Source organism: Phaenicophaeus curvirostris, chromosome 1 (assembly GCF_032191515.1).
Source record: "Phaenicophaeus curvirostris isolate KB17595 chromosome 1, BPBGC_Pcur_1.0, whole genome shotgun sequence".
Taxonomy (NCBI): domain Eukaryota; kingdom Metazoa; phylum Chordata; class Aves; order Cuculiformes; family Cuculidae; genus Phaenicophaeus; species Phaenicophaeus curvirostris.
In genome coordinates this window covers 183679702-183700662 of record NC_091392.1, presented here as the reverse complement: position 1 = coordinate 183700662, position 20961 = coordinate 183679702, and the positions used below count along the sequence as shown (strand labels likewise).

The following is a 20961-nucleotide window of genomic DNA, read 5'->3' as shown; positions in this document are numbered from 1 at the left end:
CTTAATTTGCCAAGTAAAACAAGCTAAAAGCTCGGTTGTTTTTTTTATTGTCTCTATAAATCTTGCTCCTACCTCAGAGAAGGCCGATTATATCCAGATCAGTTAGTACATCAGCAAGTTAATGGCAAGCAACCTAAACAACTTTACTGACACCAAACTTCCCCCAAAATAGACAGCAGAGTTGATGTAACTTGAGAAAGAAATCAGAGACATAGTCTGGAGTCAATGTTGACTGAATCTTTACCTAGTAGAAAAGCAAACACCACCACAAATTGCTAAACTTGTATTTTCAGCCTGGAATTTCAGGTTTGGGTTTGGTTTTTTTTTTCAGCATAATATGGTTTTAAGCACCAACGTTCCAGAGAAACATAGCGCTTTCTCAAAGAGATGATGAAATATCAGACAAATAAAGACTAAGAAGAGTCAAGCTACGTCTGTACTTTGAAAGGAGACCTACAAAAAAAGACCTACATACTTCAAAAAGCGATTCAGACAAATCTGTTGTCAGCACTTCTCTGTGAGTCAGCTCTCAAAAACTGCCACAGGATTCACTGTGAGGAGACACTGGGGAGCTGCCAGTGTTGTCTTTCTGATAAGAGACACAAGTGAATCCAGACTATGCAGCCAACCACCTGGCTCTCCTCTATTAAAGGCAAGTAAGGCTGTGCTGGTCATACTGCCATCTAGGAAACACCCTTGCTGCCCAAATACATCCCCCTTACCTTTCTAATTCCTGTCCTAAAGATGGATAAAGCTACTTTTCCATTGTTGGTACATTTTACCTTACAGGCAACTAAATCAATTTCATTATTGCAAAAAGCAAATCTGGCACACTATTAGATTTTTATTTTGATATTATGAAGTCTTCTAGAGGAAGGCAGAATGTGTGCTTGCTTCTATCTGTGCCTGATACAAAATGTCATTTCCTTGCTCAATAGCAAAGATACCTCGTTTTTCAGATTCATCCTCCAGCTTACAATGTAAGGTCTGTGGAAGCCAGCTTGTTCTGCTACACAAGCTATGGGAATATTTGTCTGGATTCAGGTGAACCGAGAAGCTTTCCAGTTTCACAGGTTAGTCAGGGATATATAATTATACTATCTTTCATTTTGAATGCATATCTGCATCAAAATCCGTGATGAAGTGGTGAAGCTAAACAAGACACAGATGATGACTATGAAGTAGTTACTACTGTAAAACATTCTTTTCTGACAGATTTTTCAGTCACCTTTCCTTGAGACCTTTGATACTTCAAAAAAAGATGGAGTTAACATCAATGGATTACAGACATACACTGAACTAAGAGAAAATGCAAGGGAAATAAAATCTTTGCTGGCTCTTGCTCTACACAAAAATAAACTTAATTTAAATGGTAGCTCTTTTTGGTTTTTTTTTTCCAAATGCACAAAGCTTATAGTTTGTTGTTTGTTTGTTTGTTATTATTATGGTTCCAAGGAATATTCTTTGTAACAATAAAGGTATTTGCATATCAAACACATTTTTCTTAGAAGATTATGTACATTGGTTACATTATTGTATTAGTCTCTGAGAAAACAGAGAACTCTCTGGATTTTCTCAGATTACTTTGTCTGCATTTGCTTAACTATATTTATCTTCCATACAGAACTGTATCTATTTTCCTTTATCATACTACCTGTGAAGCATTGTCTAAATCTCAGTTGTAAGAACTGTGAGGTGGGAAGATTGTGATAAAGAAGCAGAACAAATTCAAAGGGAAAATAAAGACAAAATGCTGAGAAAGACCTTGCAAAACAGGAATACCACTAAAAACATTACTATTTCCTGCAGTATATATGAAAGTCAGGCAGAAGTAAAGTTTGACACTGCACAGACAGACATGTTTTCCTTGGAAGCTTTACTGTTGCTTCAGGTAGCTCTTATTTTCAGTATTCAAGGTTTAAAAAATAAAAGTATTTATCCTCTTTCTGAAATCAAGTTAGGTGATACAGTTTTGGCTTAATTAGCATGATATGGAAACCCCCCTTTTAATTTGGTTGTAAACATTTTAAAAATACATCTTCTTACCACTTTCATCCAGCAAGAAATCATCTTGGTAACGGAACTTTTCTGGTCCACATGCAATAAAAATGTCGTCGTCACCGAAGAAATCCTGAAGGCACAGCACCTGGAAGCGAAAAAAGGAAAGGAAGGCATTGTATGAAATACCTCATCATCACAATTGTAAGAACAATACATTCCTCCTTGTCTCCATCTGCACGAAATCTCCTCACTTTTGATGGGGGATACTCTATCTCCAGATAAATTTTGAAGCTGTGCTCTACTCCCTCTTACAAGTAAGAAACACTTTCATAGACACTGCAGGAAGAGAGAGATAAGACAAAAAACCGTAACTGTCACATACATTACATGATGCATCAACGGGATACAAGGTAAATACATTTTGTTTACGCACAAGGTAGCATTCAGCAGTTAGGGGATAATTAATTTGCTTTTGAGCCAACATTTCTATTCTTTGACTGCCATGGAATGAGGTTACAGCTTTGTATGAAGAATTAAATTCTAGCTATTTCAGGAAAACCTCCTGTACAGGGAAAGAAATTCATATGAGTGAACTGAGTCTCCAAGACACCATCTTCATCTTCACCAGCAGAGTAATGTGAAGCCTCTTTGAAGGCACCGAGCTGAAAAACCAGGTGAGATAGGGATGATTCTTCTTGATAGCGAGTAAAAGAATAACCCCTTTCTAGTCTCAAATATGAACAGTCAGGACTATGTTGGTGTTGTTTTACATTTATACATGAGATTTCCTTACAACAGCTTTTAGTTTACAAGGCAGTACTTAGCAGTTTAATGTTCCCAGTTATATGATTATTTTTTCTAATCTTCTTAAAGAAAAATCACTAGCTTTCCGAAAACCTGACTTTAGACTTACTGATCCAGTTTTGACAAACTTTAAAAACAAATTAAGTATCAGAGTACCTTTAAAAAACCAGACACTTGGTAAACAATATTATAAGCTCTGTTCCTGCTTCACATTTACAAGAAGATTTTAAAAGGCTATATAATGTTTATAAATATGAACATAACATTTATATAAAGTTTTGTAAATAAGTAGTGCACTCATGTTCGAACAAGATAATTCACAAATGGTGTTTCAAATCAACAGCATTTGGACAGGAAAGCAGCATATAAAGAATTTCTAAAAACTGACAAAATAGTTGAGAGCAGTCCAGCTGAACCAGACTAACCCATACATAAAAAGCCATGGGAGGAGGGGGAAGTCAGCATTTAAAGCCTACCAAAACACAAGTGAAAGAATTATCTAATGAAATTAGGCAGACTATACCAGACTTTGGCATAAATACAAGCATCTCCCAGTTTGAAGCAGCTGGTGTCCAGGGGCTATAAAATTCCTATTGTGCTTCCTGGAAACATGCCTGAGGGCTTTGACATCTACAGCAGTTACAAGCCTTTAGGCTAGCAAAACACTGAGAAAGAAAAACAGTGGTACACGTCATGATTGTTGCGGCGTAAGATTTGTTATTGAAACTACTTGAGAACTAGAGACAAAAAGTAGATTAAATACATACGCCAAAAGAAGCAAAAGCATTCCCAAAATTACTCTTTCCTTAAGTAATGCACATCATTTTAAATTCAGGTCCACCACAACCTTATTCCTACTAATACTGTCATCTTAACACCACACAGTACCTGAACACCAACATAAAAAATGTAAATATTTGATGGAGCTTTTTACCATATTCCTACTCAGTTTATGTTCTATTAGTGTATCAGCCTCAGCAACCTTTATATAAAACTCATCTACTTCCCACATTTTTTTTTGTCCACAAGACATAGCCTGCCTGTCTTCCCACCCCATACTCCCACCAAGCTTCAAACTTCTCTTCCCTTCAGTCAAGTTCCTCTGAAATTGCCACCTCTCCCACAGCATGCACCGAACTACTAATTTGCAGAATGACATTAAAAATCCTCTGATTTCCTGTTTGCCTTTCAAGTTTGCCACACTTCTAGGGAGTGATAACCTTTAGGCTTGTGTTTATACCAAGCAGAATAGTAGAACTGAACAAATAATGAGCAATCCTAGGTGCAAAGTTGAGCTATTTTGGCATCATGCATGAATGAAAGTTAAATTCATATTTGAATAAAAAAATTGTACGGATTTAATAAAACTCAAAAAATGCTTGGCCTTGCACAGTTAAGAGAGTTTCATTCAAGCCTAACAGAAGATTAAAATCAAGGTAACAACACCTATCTAGGCTCAAGTACACCAGTATTTAAAGCATCTCAGGTTCAATCAGTGCAATTTACATGCAAATAAGAAGGAAAATAGGATTAGCACAATAGTCGACTAATTTGTACTTAGATATCCTTGGGGTTTATTAAACTTTACATTTATAATTTAATGTGTTCTTAACCTTGCCTCTTTCCCCTATGTTCTCAGTTTCCTACTTCGTAAAACTACATACAGTTCTTGCAGTTTTCTTGCCTCCTGAGATTTTAATTTGGGAATTCTAGCTACTAGAAAGCTCATAGCAAGAGCACGAGTTCCCTCTAAATACATCCCCCTGTGAAATAACTGCTTTTCAGTCTTCCAGTACCTTTTCATATCACTTATTGGAAGACTTCAGATGTCCTTCACTGTCTGCTTCCTCCTCTGCAGCACTTTCCACCCCTTCTGTCTCATGCCCCTGGCTCACTCCACTCCCCAGCTCATGCTCCTCAAAGGTTATGCTGAAGGGCTTTCCAGAACGCATATAACAAACATACAGCACCCCTTTCCTTGCTTTTTCAGAGAGGAATCTGCAAGTACTTTCTATTCACACTCAGTCATCAGCTAATCAACGGGACCTGCTATTTATTACCTGTTTTCAATTCTGGAGAACACAGCTTCTCAAAAGTTATGGTTTTGATGATCAAGGAATTTTATCACCTATACTGCATGGTGCCATTGCTTAAGAGGTCAGTTTGCTTTTCAGCTTTAAAATGAGTCAATTTTTAAAATAGTGAATTAGAAAAGCCTCCCTGAACATTTTTGTTGCTTACAAGTCACAGAATCCATCTTCTTCTTTGTCACAAGTAAGTTTTTATTTTCAATTTTGCACCAGGACAATTGTCACAGAGGGGAAAATAAAATCTATGTAGGAGCAGTCAAATATACACCTTAAGTAAAAAGAAACTGAGAAAATAAATGTTCTCTACCACACACTTGGTACTAAATATACTGTAACACTTGTAAACAAAATACTTTCCACCAAAGAAGTAATAGTTAAAGTTAATGGTGTCTCTCCTACACTCTTTAGGGCAATGAATAAATAACAGTAACTACCAGCGGCCAGGGAGTCTCAGGCATCATGATCCTTTGCATTGGTCACGAGAAAGAAAACAAGCAGCAGTAAAAAAAATCTGTCGCTAGGTACAGGCTTTGGGCAACACGCAAGTCATGTAAAAAGCCTAGCTGACCCCTACATCCTCGATGCCCAACAGAGGAGAGGCAGAAGAATCTACCCTGCCTAAACTCATCTGAGCAAGTGGTACAGGCTGAAGCCCGTATCTTCCACAGATCCTTGTCCTAGCAAACACCTTAAGAATCCCAGATACCCTTCCAGTGGGAGACACTGGTGTCCACCTAGGAAGAACCCCCAACTTTTTCGTATCTCAGACATCAGAGGGGAGCTTTCACCAGAAGCCCAGAGGGGACCTAGGGACCTGGCCAGGCCAGGCACAGTGGCCAGGGTAGCATGACACAGAGCAGCTGAGTGGCCCCAGCCGTAGAAGAGAAAGCAGAGCAGCAACCACGGCTTCCAGTCCAGTATCAGGACTGGCTTTGCACCACAGCACAGACACTACGGGCCCATTAAAGATTACCTTCACTTTTCTTTCTTTTTCTATGAGAAATCACCAAACTATTGAGGAGCCTCTTGTTCCCTGAACTGGTGTGAAACATTCAAGCTCTTAATATTCACCTCTTTGAAGCTGGGAACTTTGCTATGGAGAGCCTCTTTCTTACATCTACAAAAGATACGAGAAGTTATGCTTTACGTTTTGGACCATAGAGGACCTGAGAATAAGAACAGCAGCTTGTAGAGCCATTACCTGGCTTTATTCTCTCAGCACATCTAAGAGCAGTCAGTAGTGGTGTGGAAGAGATGCAGAAGGAGAGACAGAGGGTAGGTAGACTGAGGGAAAAGACAGAAAAAGATGGAGGGGAAGAGAAGGAGAGGGAGAAGAGGGAAAAAGGGAGCAACAGAGGGAAGGATTAAATCAATTGAATGATTGGACTCGATGATCCAGTGGGTTCTTTCCAACCTAGTGATTCTATGAATCCTTTCTCCAAAAGAATGAAATTAAAGTTACAGATGAAACCAGCTTTTATAATTACTGTATTCAGACCATAGTAGGTTTAGGTACCTTTTTGAATTCATGTTTTAAAACAAACACACAAAAAATCCCAGAACAAAATTCTTTGCGTATGTCAGTCACAGCAGGTCAAATACTCTCCTATTGTTTTAAAGTTGATCACATATCAAGTTAACACTGACTCAGAAAATTTTAAAGAAAAAATAATCAGTTACTCAGATTTTCCCCTGCATTCAGGAATACCTCACAGCACCATCACAGTACATCACCACCACCAGGATTACTAACTTTCACATTTTTGTTACCATTTGCTCAATGCTGGGTTCTTGGACAGAAAAGGAGAAGGGAGATAGTCTATGTCTGGTTTACTCAATTAATAACAACGTCTTAATTAGACTCAAAGCTGAAAGCTATTTTGGATGAACAATGAGAAAACCTCAAGCTGGGGGTGTCCTCCGGCACCACAGCTGTTGGAGAGCTGGAAAGAAAAGTGAGGACAAAGAAATGGAGATGGTAAAACAAAAAAAGATGCAGGAGGAGAATTCAAATGATGAGTGTGCATAGGAGTTTTCTGAAAAGAAAAAGATAAATGAGTGATTGCAAATGGAAAATGTGAGGTGTAAAGGAAGGAGAAGACACAGGCCGAAAGGCAGGAGCAAGTACCAAGAGCGACAGAAGGGTAATGAAGGCTCATGTGGAAAGAGCAGCCTAAAGGAGGGGGCAGATAAGAGAGTTAGGGGCAAGTGCCTTCTAGACTTCATCCCACAGCCTGCCACCTGAGAAGTTTTATAGCTATTTTAAAGTAGCCTTTTTGACCTGAAACAATCTTACATCAAGTTTGATTAACATTTCCCTGATGGTAAAGAAGACATCAAAAAAAAGCTTTAACCTTGAAAAAAACTCAGTGTTCAAATGACTCATGATTTTAGGACTCTGATTTGTTAATTTTGTGTTGTTTTATGCATTTAATTACAGAGCTGTTTTTCATGCTGATTTTGGCTCCCTCAGCCTCAATGTTTCATTCCTAGGCAGGTCACTTTAGTTCTACACATGTTGAAGGAACTCATTATACCTCTGTTTTACTTTTTTCTCCTATTTTTTTCTCACCAACTGATATTTCGAATAAAGTTAAGGCCGTCCTTTTTTTACAAAGATATAAAATGATCTTCACTAATACTTTCCCTCTGTCTTCCTCCTTAACCAAACTATATTTTCCACTGACTGCCGTGTAAGCAGTACTTATTTTATCTATTTCCCCACTCTTTTGTCTATTACTTCATGGAGGAATATCTAGATCAGATCTTGAACTGATTTCACGGACACCTACCGCTGGCAGTCAGTAAGAAGTCTTGTGACAGCTATGCATTTTCCTGACAGCTTATAAGTTTACACAAGTTGTTTGTATAGGTATTAACATAGCCTTGTTTAACTTCATAATTCACAGAATCACAGAATAACCAGGTTGGAAGAGACCCACCGGATCATCGAGTCCAACCGTTCCCATCAAACACTAAACCATATCCCTCAGCACCTCATCCACCCGTGCCTTAAACACCTCCAGGGAAGGTGAATCAACCACCTCCCTGGGCAGCCTGTTCCAGTGCCCAATGACCCTTTCTGTAAAGAATTTTTTCCTAACGTCTAGCCTAAACCTCCCCTGGCGGAGCTTGAGGCCATTCCCTCTTGTCCTGTCCCCTGTCACTTGGGAGAAGAGGCCAGCACCCTCCTCTCTAGCAGAATTACAGGAGCAGAAGAGACATTCTGTATTACTACATTTATCTCCCAGTTACTACAGGGCTGCTTCCCCTATGAGATTTATCAGTGCTTTGTTCAGTTCTGTAACACATTCCTTACTGTGTAGAGCTTCCCTTAGCAGAAAGACCAGTAAAACAATTGTTACTCATTCAGAAGGATTTCACAGCTTCAGGAAAATCAGATATTAATTATTCCATATTGCTGTAATTGCTTGCCAAGTCATTCCTGTGAAATGGGAAATCCAAACATATCAATAAGGCTTTCAGGAATGGGAAAGAAAAATACTTGTAATTTCTAAAAAAATTTGATATTAAGTCTTTATTTTATTTTTTTTCCTTAATTTTCATTGGAGGGACCTCAGGTGGCCCCATTCTGTGTGGATTATGAGGTAATAGCAAGAAATATCCTGACAGATAGAAATTAGACCACAACAGGAATTCACAGAGCTTCACATCTGAATACTTCCCTCAAGTTTAAGGCAAGCCTAGTCCCCTTCCTGTTGGCTCCGGCTCTTAGGCTTTTATTCCTGCCCTTTCACATTTATCTGTTGCTACACACATGCCATTTCTTGAGATCTGGTCAACTACAAAAAATATATGTACTTCCTCTCTCAGTTTCCGATCCAAGTTCTCTCCTCAGGTGGTGGCTTAGCTGAAGGCATTGGGAAGTATCTGCTACACATTTCCAAAGTTGAATGGCACTGAATTCATTCTTTTCTGTTGGAGCGAAATCTCCATGGTGACAACTGCATCACCAAGCTGTGAAAGCTCTTCAGTGAAGAACAGCATTTTATCATGAGATTCTCATTACAAGAGTGCCCTCTGTAAGTGAAAGGAGATGTTACCGTAGGGGTTCAAACTCACTGAAGCTACACAGCAATGTTGCCTTTATCAGCTGGCTTGTGAGGCCACATTGCAGATTAATGTCTCTGAAACAGTACATGTGCACTTCCAAACTAGATGAAAACAAGACACCATCGTATTTACAAACATGAATATTCATACTCAAAGGCACAGACATTGCTGTGCTTTGCCCCCCCATCCCCCAAAGCTGCCTATTGATCACCACCATCTCAGGAAATCTTAACTCAATATGTGCCTTTTACTTTAACTATCTAGCTCCTACCTTGTAGCATTTCAGTCCGTCCAAATCAACTAAAAGCAGGCATTTTGGAAGAGTATTTCAAACCTTGCAGTTATCAGATGTGAGGCAAACAAACAACTTCACTAGTTTCTCTTAACACTCTAATGGTCAAACACCAATAAAACATGAGCTTTAGCCCTTACAAAACTGAGTGCATCGTAGGTTCATGCTATTTACAGAATAAAAACTCAACTCTCAGTAAAGTTTCTTCAGAGCCTCTTTTATTTCTGCTATTTCTGTTTCGAGAGTGACTATCACACACAACTTAGATCAGGGAAACCTAGATTTGTAGACTTTACATAGCCAGCAATAATTTTTCATTGTGTTTTATGCACTTTATCTTGATATTTTATGTTTATCTGGTTGCCAATATAGATTCAACAAAGGTCTTGAGTTATCCACAAACTGACTCATGTTCCTTTTTGGGCATGGACAGATGCCGTTATTTAGTCAAAAACCAAGCTTTGTGTGTTGCAGAGATTTTGCTACCTAAATAGGATTACAGGAGATGAACTGATGAAGGAGAGCTTCACAGTAGGACTATCACCTTTGTACTTCTTTACATGGATACTCATATTCAAGGTCCCAAAACTTACTCAACTCCAAAGCTACATCCCAGGACTAAAAATAGTTCAAAAATTCTGAATAGCAAGTTTTAACTCTGATTCTTTTGGGGCTTCAAAATTCTTATTGTTTGGCATTTCCTATAAAATCAGAATTTGCATTTCCAGCCAGTTATATTCTATGCTTTGGCTGGAAATACCTTATGACACTGGCCACCCCTTAAACTACCGTAAAGTGTCTAGCAAATCCCAAATAGCAGCAAATAAGCAATGACTTGCTTGCAATAGGCCACATAAGGCTTGATCCAACACATCCATAGAGTCAACAAAAAGACATCTGTACCAAGTTCTGAATCAGTGCTGTATCCTATGGTCCAACAGGTGGCCCATAGCATTTTCTTGGCAGACAAGGGGCTGCTAGAGCATAAAGCATGGCAAAAGCAGCTGTATGTCCTCTACTGCATGCCAGAGGGTGACAAAGAAAGTGGGACCAGGCATTACTATTGCCTCATGTGTTTGGTCTGAAAAAGGATAGAGAGATGCTCTCTTCCCCCAGCAGCTCTGCCCAGTAACACCTACTGGAAGCTGCAGCTGGACAAGTATCTGTATGCTGCAGCACAAATCATACTTATTCCCACATCCAAGGAAAGTGAACACCACAGGTGTTATATCAAAAGTAAATGTATTATTATCCGCAATATTATTTATCATTATATTTAGCTTAATATTTCAAATAAGTTTAAGTATTTCAGATTTTTAGTAATAGAAAATATAAAGCAAATTACTGGATAGATTATTCAGGCAAGTAAGCAAAAAGGCATACTTATGAGCCATTCAAGGACTGCAGCAATTTCTAAGCAATGTTTTTGGCAAAGAAACAGGAAAGTGAACCTTCAGGTTCAGAAGTCTCCCTGGATTTAGAAGCAGGATGTTCATCTGTCATAAGTGCATCCCCAAGCATTCTTTCTCCCTGCCAGGTACACAGTGTGTATTCCTACACCACAGTTAAAAGGGAGATAACTACAGCTCCAGAGCCCACACAACCTTGCTCACAAAAGTCTAACAAATAAGTCAGCTAAACATTTCTCCTAAATAATGAATCACTTGGCCACATCAATTATGGTCTTCCTTTGCATCGGAAGAGGCTGAATCTTGTGAGTCACTGTAAAGAACATTCCTGTTAATCCCATGGCAATTGCACAACAGATCAGCATGCTTGTGATGGACAATTCAAACAGCAGAATAAGGCTTGTAAAAGGACAGAGAGGAAAAAACCTCCTCACACACATAAAATAAATTATCGTTAGATAAAGGTTGTTTTTTCAGTACAACCAAACATTGAGAGAATGACCGATATAACAGCAGAAGATATAATTAATGGGACGATGATAAAAACAATTGAGACTTTGATGGCAGAATTCAACTACAGCTGGATTGAATTTTTTCTCTGCCGTACTCACATAGTTTCCTGTTTCAAATGCAATACAACACTACCGTTTAGTGGTCAGACACACAAAATGCAGACCCCAGCAGCCCTCCTGCTTTTTGTCCAAACAGACGGCAACTATTTTAAGAGTAAATAGTTTATTCACATAATCTTGAGAACCAGGAAATTAATATTACTCTAATCTGTGATTGCTCAGCAAAATAAAATTTCTTTTAATTTAGGTGCTTTAGGTGCCTTGTAACAGGTACAAAAATGATTTCAAAGACTAGGTAAATAAACTGGAACATATTACAAGTTATTAGCAGGCAAACCACAGTACTGCCTCTCAGAACTCTATGGTCTTCTTTAGAAAAGTATCTGAATTTCAGAACATGTATGTGCAAGGGAAATGAGGGGGGCAGAGACCAGCTAGGTGAAACGAATTTGCTCAAAAGAAAAATGCAGTCAGGTGCCAATTTCTGGGAATTATAATAACCGATTTGAAGATAAAAAGGAAATGTCTTTTTGAAGTACAGATAAAAATATTTTTCAGGGTAAGCTTCTAGTGCTAGACAAAATTTAACATTGTACTCAGTCATCCTCACTGTGTTTAATAAATGCACTGTATTGGCCCATTTCCTCAAAAGGCTACTATTTCTAAGTAGTCTTAATGTATTTGTATGCAAACCTTGCAAACTTGGATTTTATTCCTAAATCTCAAAAATAAGATGCTTTTCCCAAATACTTGCACATCAATAAAGCCTTGTGATTGCAATTTCTCCTGGAATTCAACACAATTTTTTGGCCAAAGGTACTCTCATCATTTTACCTGAAAGTGTGAAGTACTGTTATTTTCATTTTCAATTAAGAGACCTAGCAAACACATGCTATAAGAGAAGTATGAGTCCTTGAATTAACTCTTAGAGAAGAAGCGCTTGATCCATTTTTTCATTGCAGGCCACTATGTGTTTTTCTAAATGTCTGCTTATTTTTGCCAAGTTTTGTTCAGCAAGAAGCTATAAGCTGGGTCCTGCTCTGCTTGGTTGGCCAGATGCAGCTCTCAAACTTCCCAGATGGGAATTGTGGCAGCAGCTGCAATCACTTTTTGAGACACTGGGATATCACATAGTCTTCCTCTAGAGACTGTGGCAGACACCGCTTATCTGGGAATTGGTCTGAATGAAATTTACTAGTTATCTGGATCCAAATCCAGATGGAAATCCTCTATTTGTAATTCTGCTTTCGATACAGCAAATCCCTCTGTAACAGAAACTGTATTATATACATCACAAACTGATACACGTAAATGTCAAACTTATAGTCTACACATCATTATGAAAGCATCCAAGTTAGAGACTACTATGTCATGAGGTCCACCTGGTCACATTTAAGGAGGCAGTTTCTGGAAAGCCCCCTAGAAACAAAGATTTCCTTTCAATTGGATTGGTCTTTAGATTCAGAACCATCTGCCTCACAGTATGTCTTTGTCAAATCTGGGAATAGTTTTGGCTTTCTTGTTATTGTGAAAGAGAGAGCCTACACCGCAGAAGCAGGTAGAAACATGGAATTTGTAACAACCGAACCTATCACACCTCATGCCTGCAGCAGAACTACATTTCAAAGTGATTCAAGCAGCAGATGGACTATTCACTAACAGAGTTATCCAAACACATTTAGAAATGGGCGACTTATAGCCTTATTTCTCCATCTTTAAAAGCATTTTAATTCCAAAATCCCAGTGCTACAATGCAAGTATCGCCTTAGTGTCCACGACACAACCTTCTCATGTTAGCTTACTGACTAATGGTGGACTCTGATGACAATGCTGTAAAGTGCATTTCTTTCAGGCATAACCGTTAGTAAAAAGTGTGCTGTCTGGAACTTAACTAAGGTGTGTGATGCCTTTTGGCTAGATACACACATGAAGTTAAGGCTCAGCATGCAACATGAAAAACAGTGACATGGTTGACTTCTAAAAAAAAAGGAGGAAAAAGGAAAACAGATGTCAAGGTTTCAACAAGTCATTGCATACTGCAGCTGGAACCAGTACAAAACAAACACAAGTATGCTGATAATGTAGCATTTCATATAACGATAAGGGCAATAAACCAGCAGAAAATGTAAAACTTTTTCTAACAGCTAAACACCTTCCTCAGATTCCAGAGAGTCAGTAGGGCTGAACAATAACAGTAATCCTTTCAATAATCAGATCAAATGATTCAACTATTAAAGCTTGTTATGCCCAAGAAAAGTGAAAATAGAGAGATTTTCTTTCTTCTAAATGCAGAATATGGACAAAAATATCTAAAATCCAATCAAAACACACATTCAGATGCAGTCTATCTCACTTATCAAGCAATAGTTTCTATTATTGCAACAGATGTTAACAAGATGGATAAAGAGCACGTTAAATAAACATTGATATAAATATGTGTCTATCTAGCAAAGCCACTGTTCAAATTATATACTTCCTGAAGAACATTTCTTGGGAAATAATTCAGAGAATTTATCTTACAAGTAAATGCTATAAATCTGAGTTTTTTCCATTAACAGAGATTGTTTCCTTCAGGGAAATTATTAAGCAACATAAACAAGGTCTACATGTGTAACTGGACTCTGGTGGAGTGTTTCTCATAACTGGAAAGCCATTCTCATTGGGCTTTGGCTCCTCAGGACAGAGCAGCAAAGGTAGGAAATATACAAAGTGAATTTAACCAGCAAAAATTTACAATGTGACAGAGTTCAAAAGCTTGAGGATAAAGAAAGGGCAGACACAAGCAATAATCACAAAAATCTGGAATCTTAGGCCCAACTCTGTGGAAGAGACCTCAGTCTCCACTATGCAGGTGGGCTGGTTACATTTGTTAAGATTTCCAAAGCACTCTGAACGTGGAGATTGCTTTCTCATGCAAACACAGACTTTTGCTTTATTCTCTGGATCTTTCAGTACGGCAATTTCTGGGACACCTAAGAAATCCAATACGTGAAAAAAGAGCAGAGTGTACAAATCCATTAATATGACATAAACCACCATTGATTAGACCATGGATTCAAAGAACGAAAACAAGTGAAACCCTCAGGTTGACACATTGAAAAAAGATTTTATAAGCCACAATAGAATCACAGAAGACTACTCAAAGATTCGAGAATTAAAAAGAAACATGCCCAGAGGTAGCTTAATAAAACCATGCAGAGTCAGTTAGAGTTTCAAGTAAATCCAGGCTAGCAAAACACAAAGTAAGTTAACAGAGCAATGGGAGGTGAAGAGGAGCTTTCTCAAGCACATTAGAAAATTCCAGCACGATGATACGGAAAACAGTTTCTTCCAAACCCCTTCTATTTTGCTAGAAAAACTACTTTTGATATTTTAACCTACCTTAATCTCAGCTGTGAACTGTGAAAGGAGGTACTTTTATTAAGAATAGATATCAAGATTTGTTAATTTTAAGATTAAAATCATTTGATTATTCTGGTACCAATAGCAATATTATTAACATATACTTGTTGCCTAAGAAAATGTAAAGGGAAGTATTTGGCTGCCATACAGCCCTCTTGCATTCATCACTGACCTGAAAGCCACATATTTATAGGTTACACAAGCAAAGAGCATTGCATTCATACTTAATTACTAGTAAGTTCCTCCTCATCTGTGCACCTTTAGGGTGGCTTATTTTAAGCTGTAGCATTGCTTAGAAGAAACACATGGAGAAGTAAAAAGCGCCAAAGGAATTTGGAAGTGTTTTGATGCTTTTTGACATAATAAGTTATATCAAACTGACACACTGATGCAGATACACATCTTTGCTGGCAGTGCAGCATCACTTCCATGCAATAGTCATACTGAAAATATTTGTCACACGTAATTGTAAATGATGTGCAATTTAACACACATTTGAAGAAGAACTGACAAAAAAAGACCAAAAAACCAAATTAAACAAAAAGGATGAAGCAATCTGTGCTCAGGCACTGCAGCCCTAAAGAATTTGTTGAACTGAAAGCTCAGAAGTCCAGCAAACCATTTGACTATTCCTTACACAACTTCACAATCATCTGACTTGTCTCACCTATGTTCTGATTCTACTACCTATTATGAACTCAAACTTAACAGCCTTCAGCTAAAAAGCCATTACTTCTGCGATCCTACATCTTTTAGGGAATGATGTAATAAAGAAACAAGAAAGAAGTCAGGCTACTAAACATAGGGGAATTTAGTGCATTTGAGATTCAGGAAGCTGCTAGTCATAGATATATTTGAGAGAAAAAGATAAATAACAGAAAACAGCACCACATTGGGAAGGAAACTTTGCACCATAAGCTATTTCACCTGCGCTAACACCCTGCTGTGTTTCTGTATTTCCTTTTCACTCACTGATGCTTTTCTGCAGCACAAGGGGCTTAGATCCCCTGGAGTACAGCTGGTTTCCATAATGCATCCCAGTTTAGTGTTTCCATCCAGAACAACTCAGGAAACCAATTTAAATCCATGTGCATTTCTCTACACTTCCCAAACGTATCAATATCAACAGTTCTACAGATCTCAGGATACTTGATAGTAGTAACTAACAATACAATGTCTGACCTATAAGAAAGTCTAAAAATAAGTTTAGGTATGTCTGTAAAATGTCATAGCCTGAAACACTCTCCAGTGCTGGCTTATGTTTTTGTTGTTGTTGTTGGGTTTGGGGTTCGATTTTTTTGTTACCCAAGAAAATGAGAGAACTGTGTTGCCAGCTCAGAAGCAAAGAGGGAGGAAAGGCAACTATCTTAACCACCTGAGAGCAGAGACAGAGCTGTGGAGATGCCAGCTGTCAAAGCTGGGTCATTTGTGCAGAATTAAAAAAAAAATAATTTATCAAGTCAGATAAAAGCAGCAAGAAGGAACAGACAACACAGGCCACAGATGGTGACACACTCTGATGGGGACGGAAGTAATTATGAGCCAGCCTTAGTCTTGGGATTCTTCAAGGAGTCCTTGAACAATTTTCACACACATCAGGCATGCGACAACGGATACGTACTTTCTCTTATATAAATGGCAAGGCTCCAATTACTCAGATTGGCTTTGTTAGTTTGGAAGTGTTACTAATGACTTTCAGCATGTGCAGGTAATGCTCTAGAAAAATATGAGATGCTTTTCTTTCTTAAGAGATACTGGAATTGCAACTTGATACTGGAATTGAAAGTTTAAATCTTTTCCTTAAAGGAAAACCTGAAAAATCAGAGTTTCACAACCATGCTTGCAGAGCACTGCCAAGTGCATAACCGTTCAAAGGTGCTCTGCCGAGTTACTCTTCTCACTGTGTGCTGGGCAGAAATGTGTATGAGATATATTTGTTCTGAATTAACTACAAAATTAGAATCTTCTAGCAAATCTATAATAGGCAACAGACTCAGACAAAAATACCTCAAACACACACTCCTACTTGAGCTTTCCCCATCACTTATAATCAAGTTAACTCTTTCAGTCTCTAAAGCTACTTCTTCTCATCCCTTTTTATTTTGATGGAAGCAGTTACTTTGCCCTTTGCTTAAGATGATTAGCTTTCAGTACAACCCTTCTTCACCAAAGTCAAGAGGCTCGTGGGCATCTTTTCCCTTCTTATATTAAAAATGAACCTGAAAGCATATAAAATTCATTTCGTCTACTTCAGAGCAGTAACTTAGTATAGAAATAACCTACAAGGACACCGAATAAGCTCTCAGTAGGAGCCAGAAAGTTTAGCACCACCAGTGACGCACCCAGGCAAGGATAGTTTTAGGGCTCGGAAAGGTGTTTTATAGGTCTTTTTACTTGGCAATATACAATTTGGGCATAGCATATATATTAATATTCCTTTAAAACTAAGTTATAATAAGTTGTGTTTATTTTCTCCTACTATTATACACAGAGGGAATGTATTCATAAAGATTAACTTTATGAAGTTCTGCAATGGTAAGAGGCAGATTTTAAAAAAAGGTGTATCAGAGAACTTTAGGTGCTTTGAATCACCTTTAAGAAGCTGCTTAAGAACTGCTGACAGGCATAACTTGAGTCTTGGTAAAAACCAGCCTTACTAGTTAACCTTTGCAAATACATTTACCTGGCATCATGAGTTTTTTCAAAACTTCATGCACCTGCAAATTAATGCAGGAGAGGGACAAAACAGAGATGCAGGAAAGCACTAAAAGAGATTAATAAGATATATACAAAGATCCTCCAGACTCCATTAGAACTTGCCTCTGCAGATAGAAACCTGATCACACAAGTAATGTATTAATTTCCCTCAAGAGACTGAAGCCCTGATGGAAACATATTTGAGAGAGGGGAGAAACCCACTGTTTGGTATGGCATAATGACTTAACAAACTTGAAGGCACAGAAGAACATAGATGTCTAAGATACTATCTGGGACATCTTTAAAAATATTTCCTGTGCAAAGATAACTCCTTGCCTTTCTGAGTCCATTGGTGGCCCCTTCAGAATGAATTCACTCATGAAAATAAGCCACCATGCTAACTGCATGCAGCAGCCTTGCCTTTGCTCCTAAGCAGCAGTGACTATTCAGGGAAATGAACACTGCTTCTAAATAAGGCTAAATAGCTCCTTGTCCATCTGAAGTGGCTCCAAAGATCTTCATTCAACTGTAATTATCCACTGCAGATTTCAAACGCCCTGTGTACTCCAGCTGAGCAAAATATGAATGACTTCCTCTGTTTATCATGATTCTACATAAGTTTACTTAATATCAGAAGTCAGTGCTATTAAATGTGAACATTGATTTGAAAGCAGTGATGGCCGTTGATACGATGCTCAGAAAATGCAGGCACATGGATGTAGGGTACAGGAGAGGCTGGAGAAGAAGGCAGCTGCTGGCCTCACTGTCACCTCCCGCTTGCACACACGAGGGAGCTGCGGCTCCGCAGAGTCACAAGTGAACTCTCCTATATCCTGAAGGAAGCTGTCATTGCAGAACTTCAAGACCAGTGACTTTTGGTTTTTTAAAGCTGAGAAATCTATTTTTTTCTACCCAGGAGGAAGGCTTTCTCCCTCTCTGACATTTCAGATGTATTGAAGTTAGTTTTTCTTAAAGCAATGCTTGCCTGTGAGCAATCATCCAAGCTAGTGTTCATAGCATAAAATCTGTTTTTCACACTTTACTCCACATTTTCTGAACATCAGGAAACAGATTTTAAAGTGAGGGTGACTGAGCACTGGCACAGGCTTGTCCAGGGAGGCTGAAGAGTTTCCAGCCTCTGAGATACTCAAAAGCCATTTGGACATGGTCCTGGGCAGCCTGCTCTAGGTGACCCTGCTTGAGCAGTGGGGGTTGGATCAGGTGACCTCCAGAGGTCCTTTCCAGCCTGAACTATTCTACGACTGTGATTTTTTTTCCTTCAGTACATTTCTCATTCCATCCCTCTCTCATTCTTGCTCTTTTAATATCCACTGCCTCAACTGCTTTATTCCTTTATTCCTCTTGTCTCTCTGCTTACTCTTTATCTCCTGTTTTTCACTCTTGGACAGTGGAAGAATATTCTGCCCTAAAAAAGTAACAGGAGAGGATACATGTTTGACAACTGCAGCTAATGTTCAGGTCCTACTGAAACATCTTCCACTTCCATGGAACAAGTGGCAGTTCATGAGAACTTATTCACCATGGCTAGAGGATATCAATTTAGGTAATTCATTTTTGAAACTAATCATAAAGGATAAAAAACAACCCTTTTTACAGGTTTAGAAGCAAAATCCCCTGACAGGGAGCTATGGGCATGCTTCAAAATAGCTCATTCCCTTAAAAATAATTGACAGGAGAAAATCCTCACCATCACCAATCCCTCTTAGTTTTGCCTACGCCCTGCAAACAAATTCTTCACTCAGTTTACCTGGACATCAAATTACAAAGCTACCTGTCTTGACTAACTGCACACCCAGAAGTCAAACTATCCCTGAACAGGTTCCTGAGGAGAAGTGATAACTATTTCATCCAGTCTGGAAATTTCAGTCAAACTGGTGGGAGGAAAAAGGCTGGTTCCCTCCCTCCCTGCATCACTTGCCTCAGCAAGGGCGCGTGGCATTCCTGGAAGAGATCAGCCTTTAATATGCTGTCTGTTGCCTCTCCAACTCTGAGCTTACCTGCTTGCAAGCATTAAAGATGCCTATTATGACTATTTAAATACAAAAAGAATACTCTGTCTGAGAGAAGAAATGAGAACCTCAGTCCTGAGGAATGATACCTATAGTACCTTTGTGTCTCTTCTGCAAGCCCCTCTTTCCCACTAAAAGAAATAAAGAATCTAACACAAAGTCAGTTAAGGAAAATTTGAAATAAGTTGGTTCTATCATAGATTTACCTAACAGAAAATTCTTTCTGCTGATAAGCAGCACAAATTGTTAAATCCAGTTACATTTATAGTTAGCATATTATCTGCAGGGGGCTGCGCAGCCATGCTTTGGATGCAAGGGGGCCACGCAACTCTAGCTCTGAAATTATCACACAGCCACATGGAACACTACAGGTGAGAATGAGAGCAATCTCCCAGGATAGTTTAGCTTTTATTCTATTGGTATTTTTCAGCTTTTCAAAACACAAGCAAATGCATACCCTTTCAGGTGAAAGATTTATGTATTCTTAAAAAAAAATTCAATTTCAAAAATAATGCTGCATTTCTGTGTAATCTTATCATTTATTTGCTAAGACTGCTTCTCAGCAAAAGCCCTACATTCCAGCAATTGCTTACTTTCTTGTTAGAGTCTTAGCTGCAGTGTCTTGATAAATAGATGTTTCCATGGAGATGACAAATGAATATCATCCATGTTGCAATGAGCTTCTGATTTCATCTCAAACCATTAGCTTGCAAACCACAGCTTATTCATTATTCATTTGCAGTAAGGAAATGGCTGAAACCCACAGCATTACAGCAGATGAAAATCTGTGCATGTAGAATAGAATAAAGTGCATTTGCCGCCACATTAAATGGGTAAAACTCCCTGGGATTAAAATAATGATCCTAGAAGCTGTCCTAAAGGCCTGCAAAAATTTTCCCCTCAATTAATAGCATGTCTACATAAGTTATGGGGATTAAGACACATTTTAAATATTCAGGCAGGCAGAGGACATTCAGAAGGAAAAAAACAGTAAGTGACATTCAACTTTTATATACACCATAATAATGAAAAAAAAAAAAGCTTTTCAGAAACTCAGGAACAGGCACAAACATAAACCATGAAAAATTTTACTTAATATTCTAACAGGAACCTGTGAATGTTAGTGCTTTCTGACTGGTCTGGAATATAGAACCAATATCTGACTGCTACTGAGAAAATGCCTTTCTTTTATCATTGGCTAACAGAGGACTATAGTCTTGTTAGCTGCAAGGGAGCCTAAGAAAGAGACGGAGAAAATATTTTCAGCCTTTCCATAACTAAAAACCTTCGCAGCTGCTGCAGCTATTTTTTGAAAAGGACTTTAAAGCTCACAAGAGCTTTCCACTCTGCAGTAATAAATGTCTACTTTCGTCTGCTCAACTTAGAGAAACATATATTCTTTTATATTTACATACATTAAAGGCAGTAAAATTTTAAGATGGCAAATAATATTAACACACAATATCAGCAGTCCATCATCTGAAGTCATTTTTTTTCAGTCTTAAGTCCTGAGCTAGAATGAGAAAAAAAAGTCAATGCACTGTTATTGCTACATGCATAACCTTCTAAAAGAAATTTTCTGTCTTCTGC

General features: G+C 38.4%; 1 protein-coding gene across 3 annotated transcripts in view; it reads right to left on the bottom strand.

Moving 5' to 3' along the window:
* DCLK1 (doublecortin like kinase 1) overlaps positions 1-20961 on the bottom strand; it is a 248398-nt gene that overhangs the window by 115759 nt on the left and 111678 nt on the right. For all 3 annotated transcript variants that reach the window (XM_069882515.1, XM_069882524.1, XM_069882531.1), the window contains one exon: positions 2047-2146. In XM_069882515.1, coding sequence (XP_069738616.1) covers positions 2047-2146 — 100 coding nt within the window. The remainder of the gene's footprint in view (positions 1-2046; positions 2147-20961) is intronic.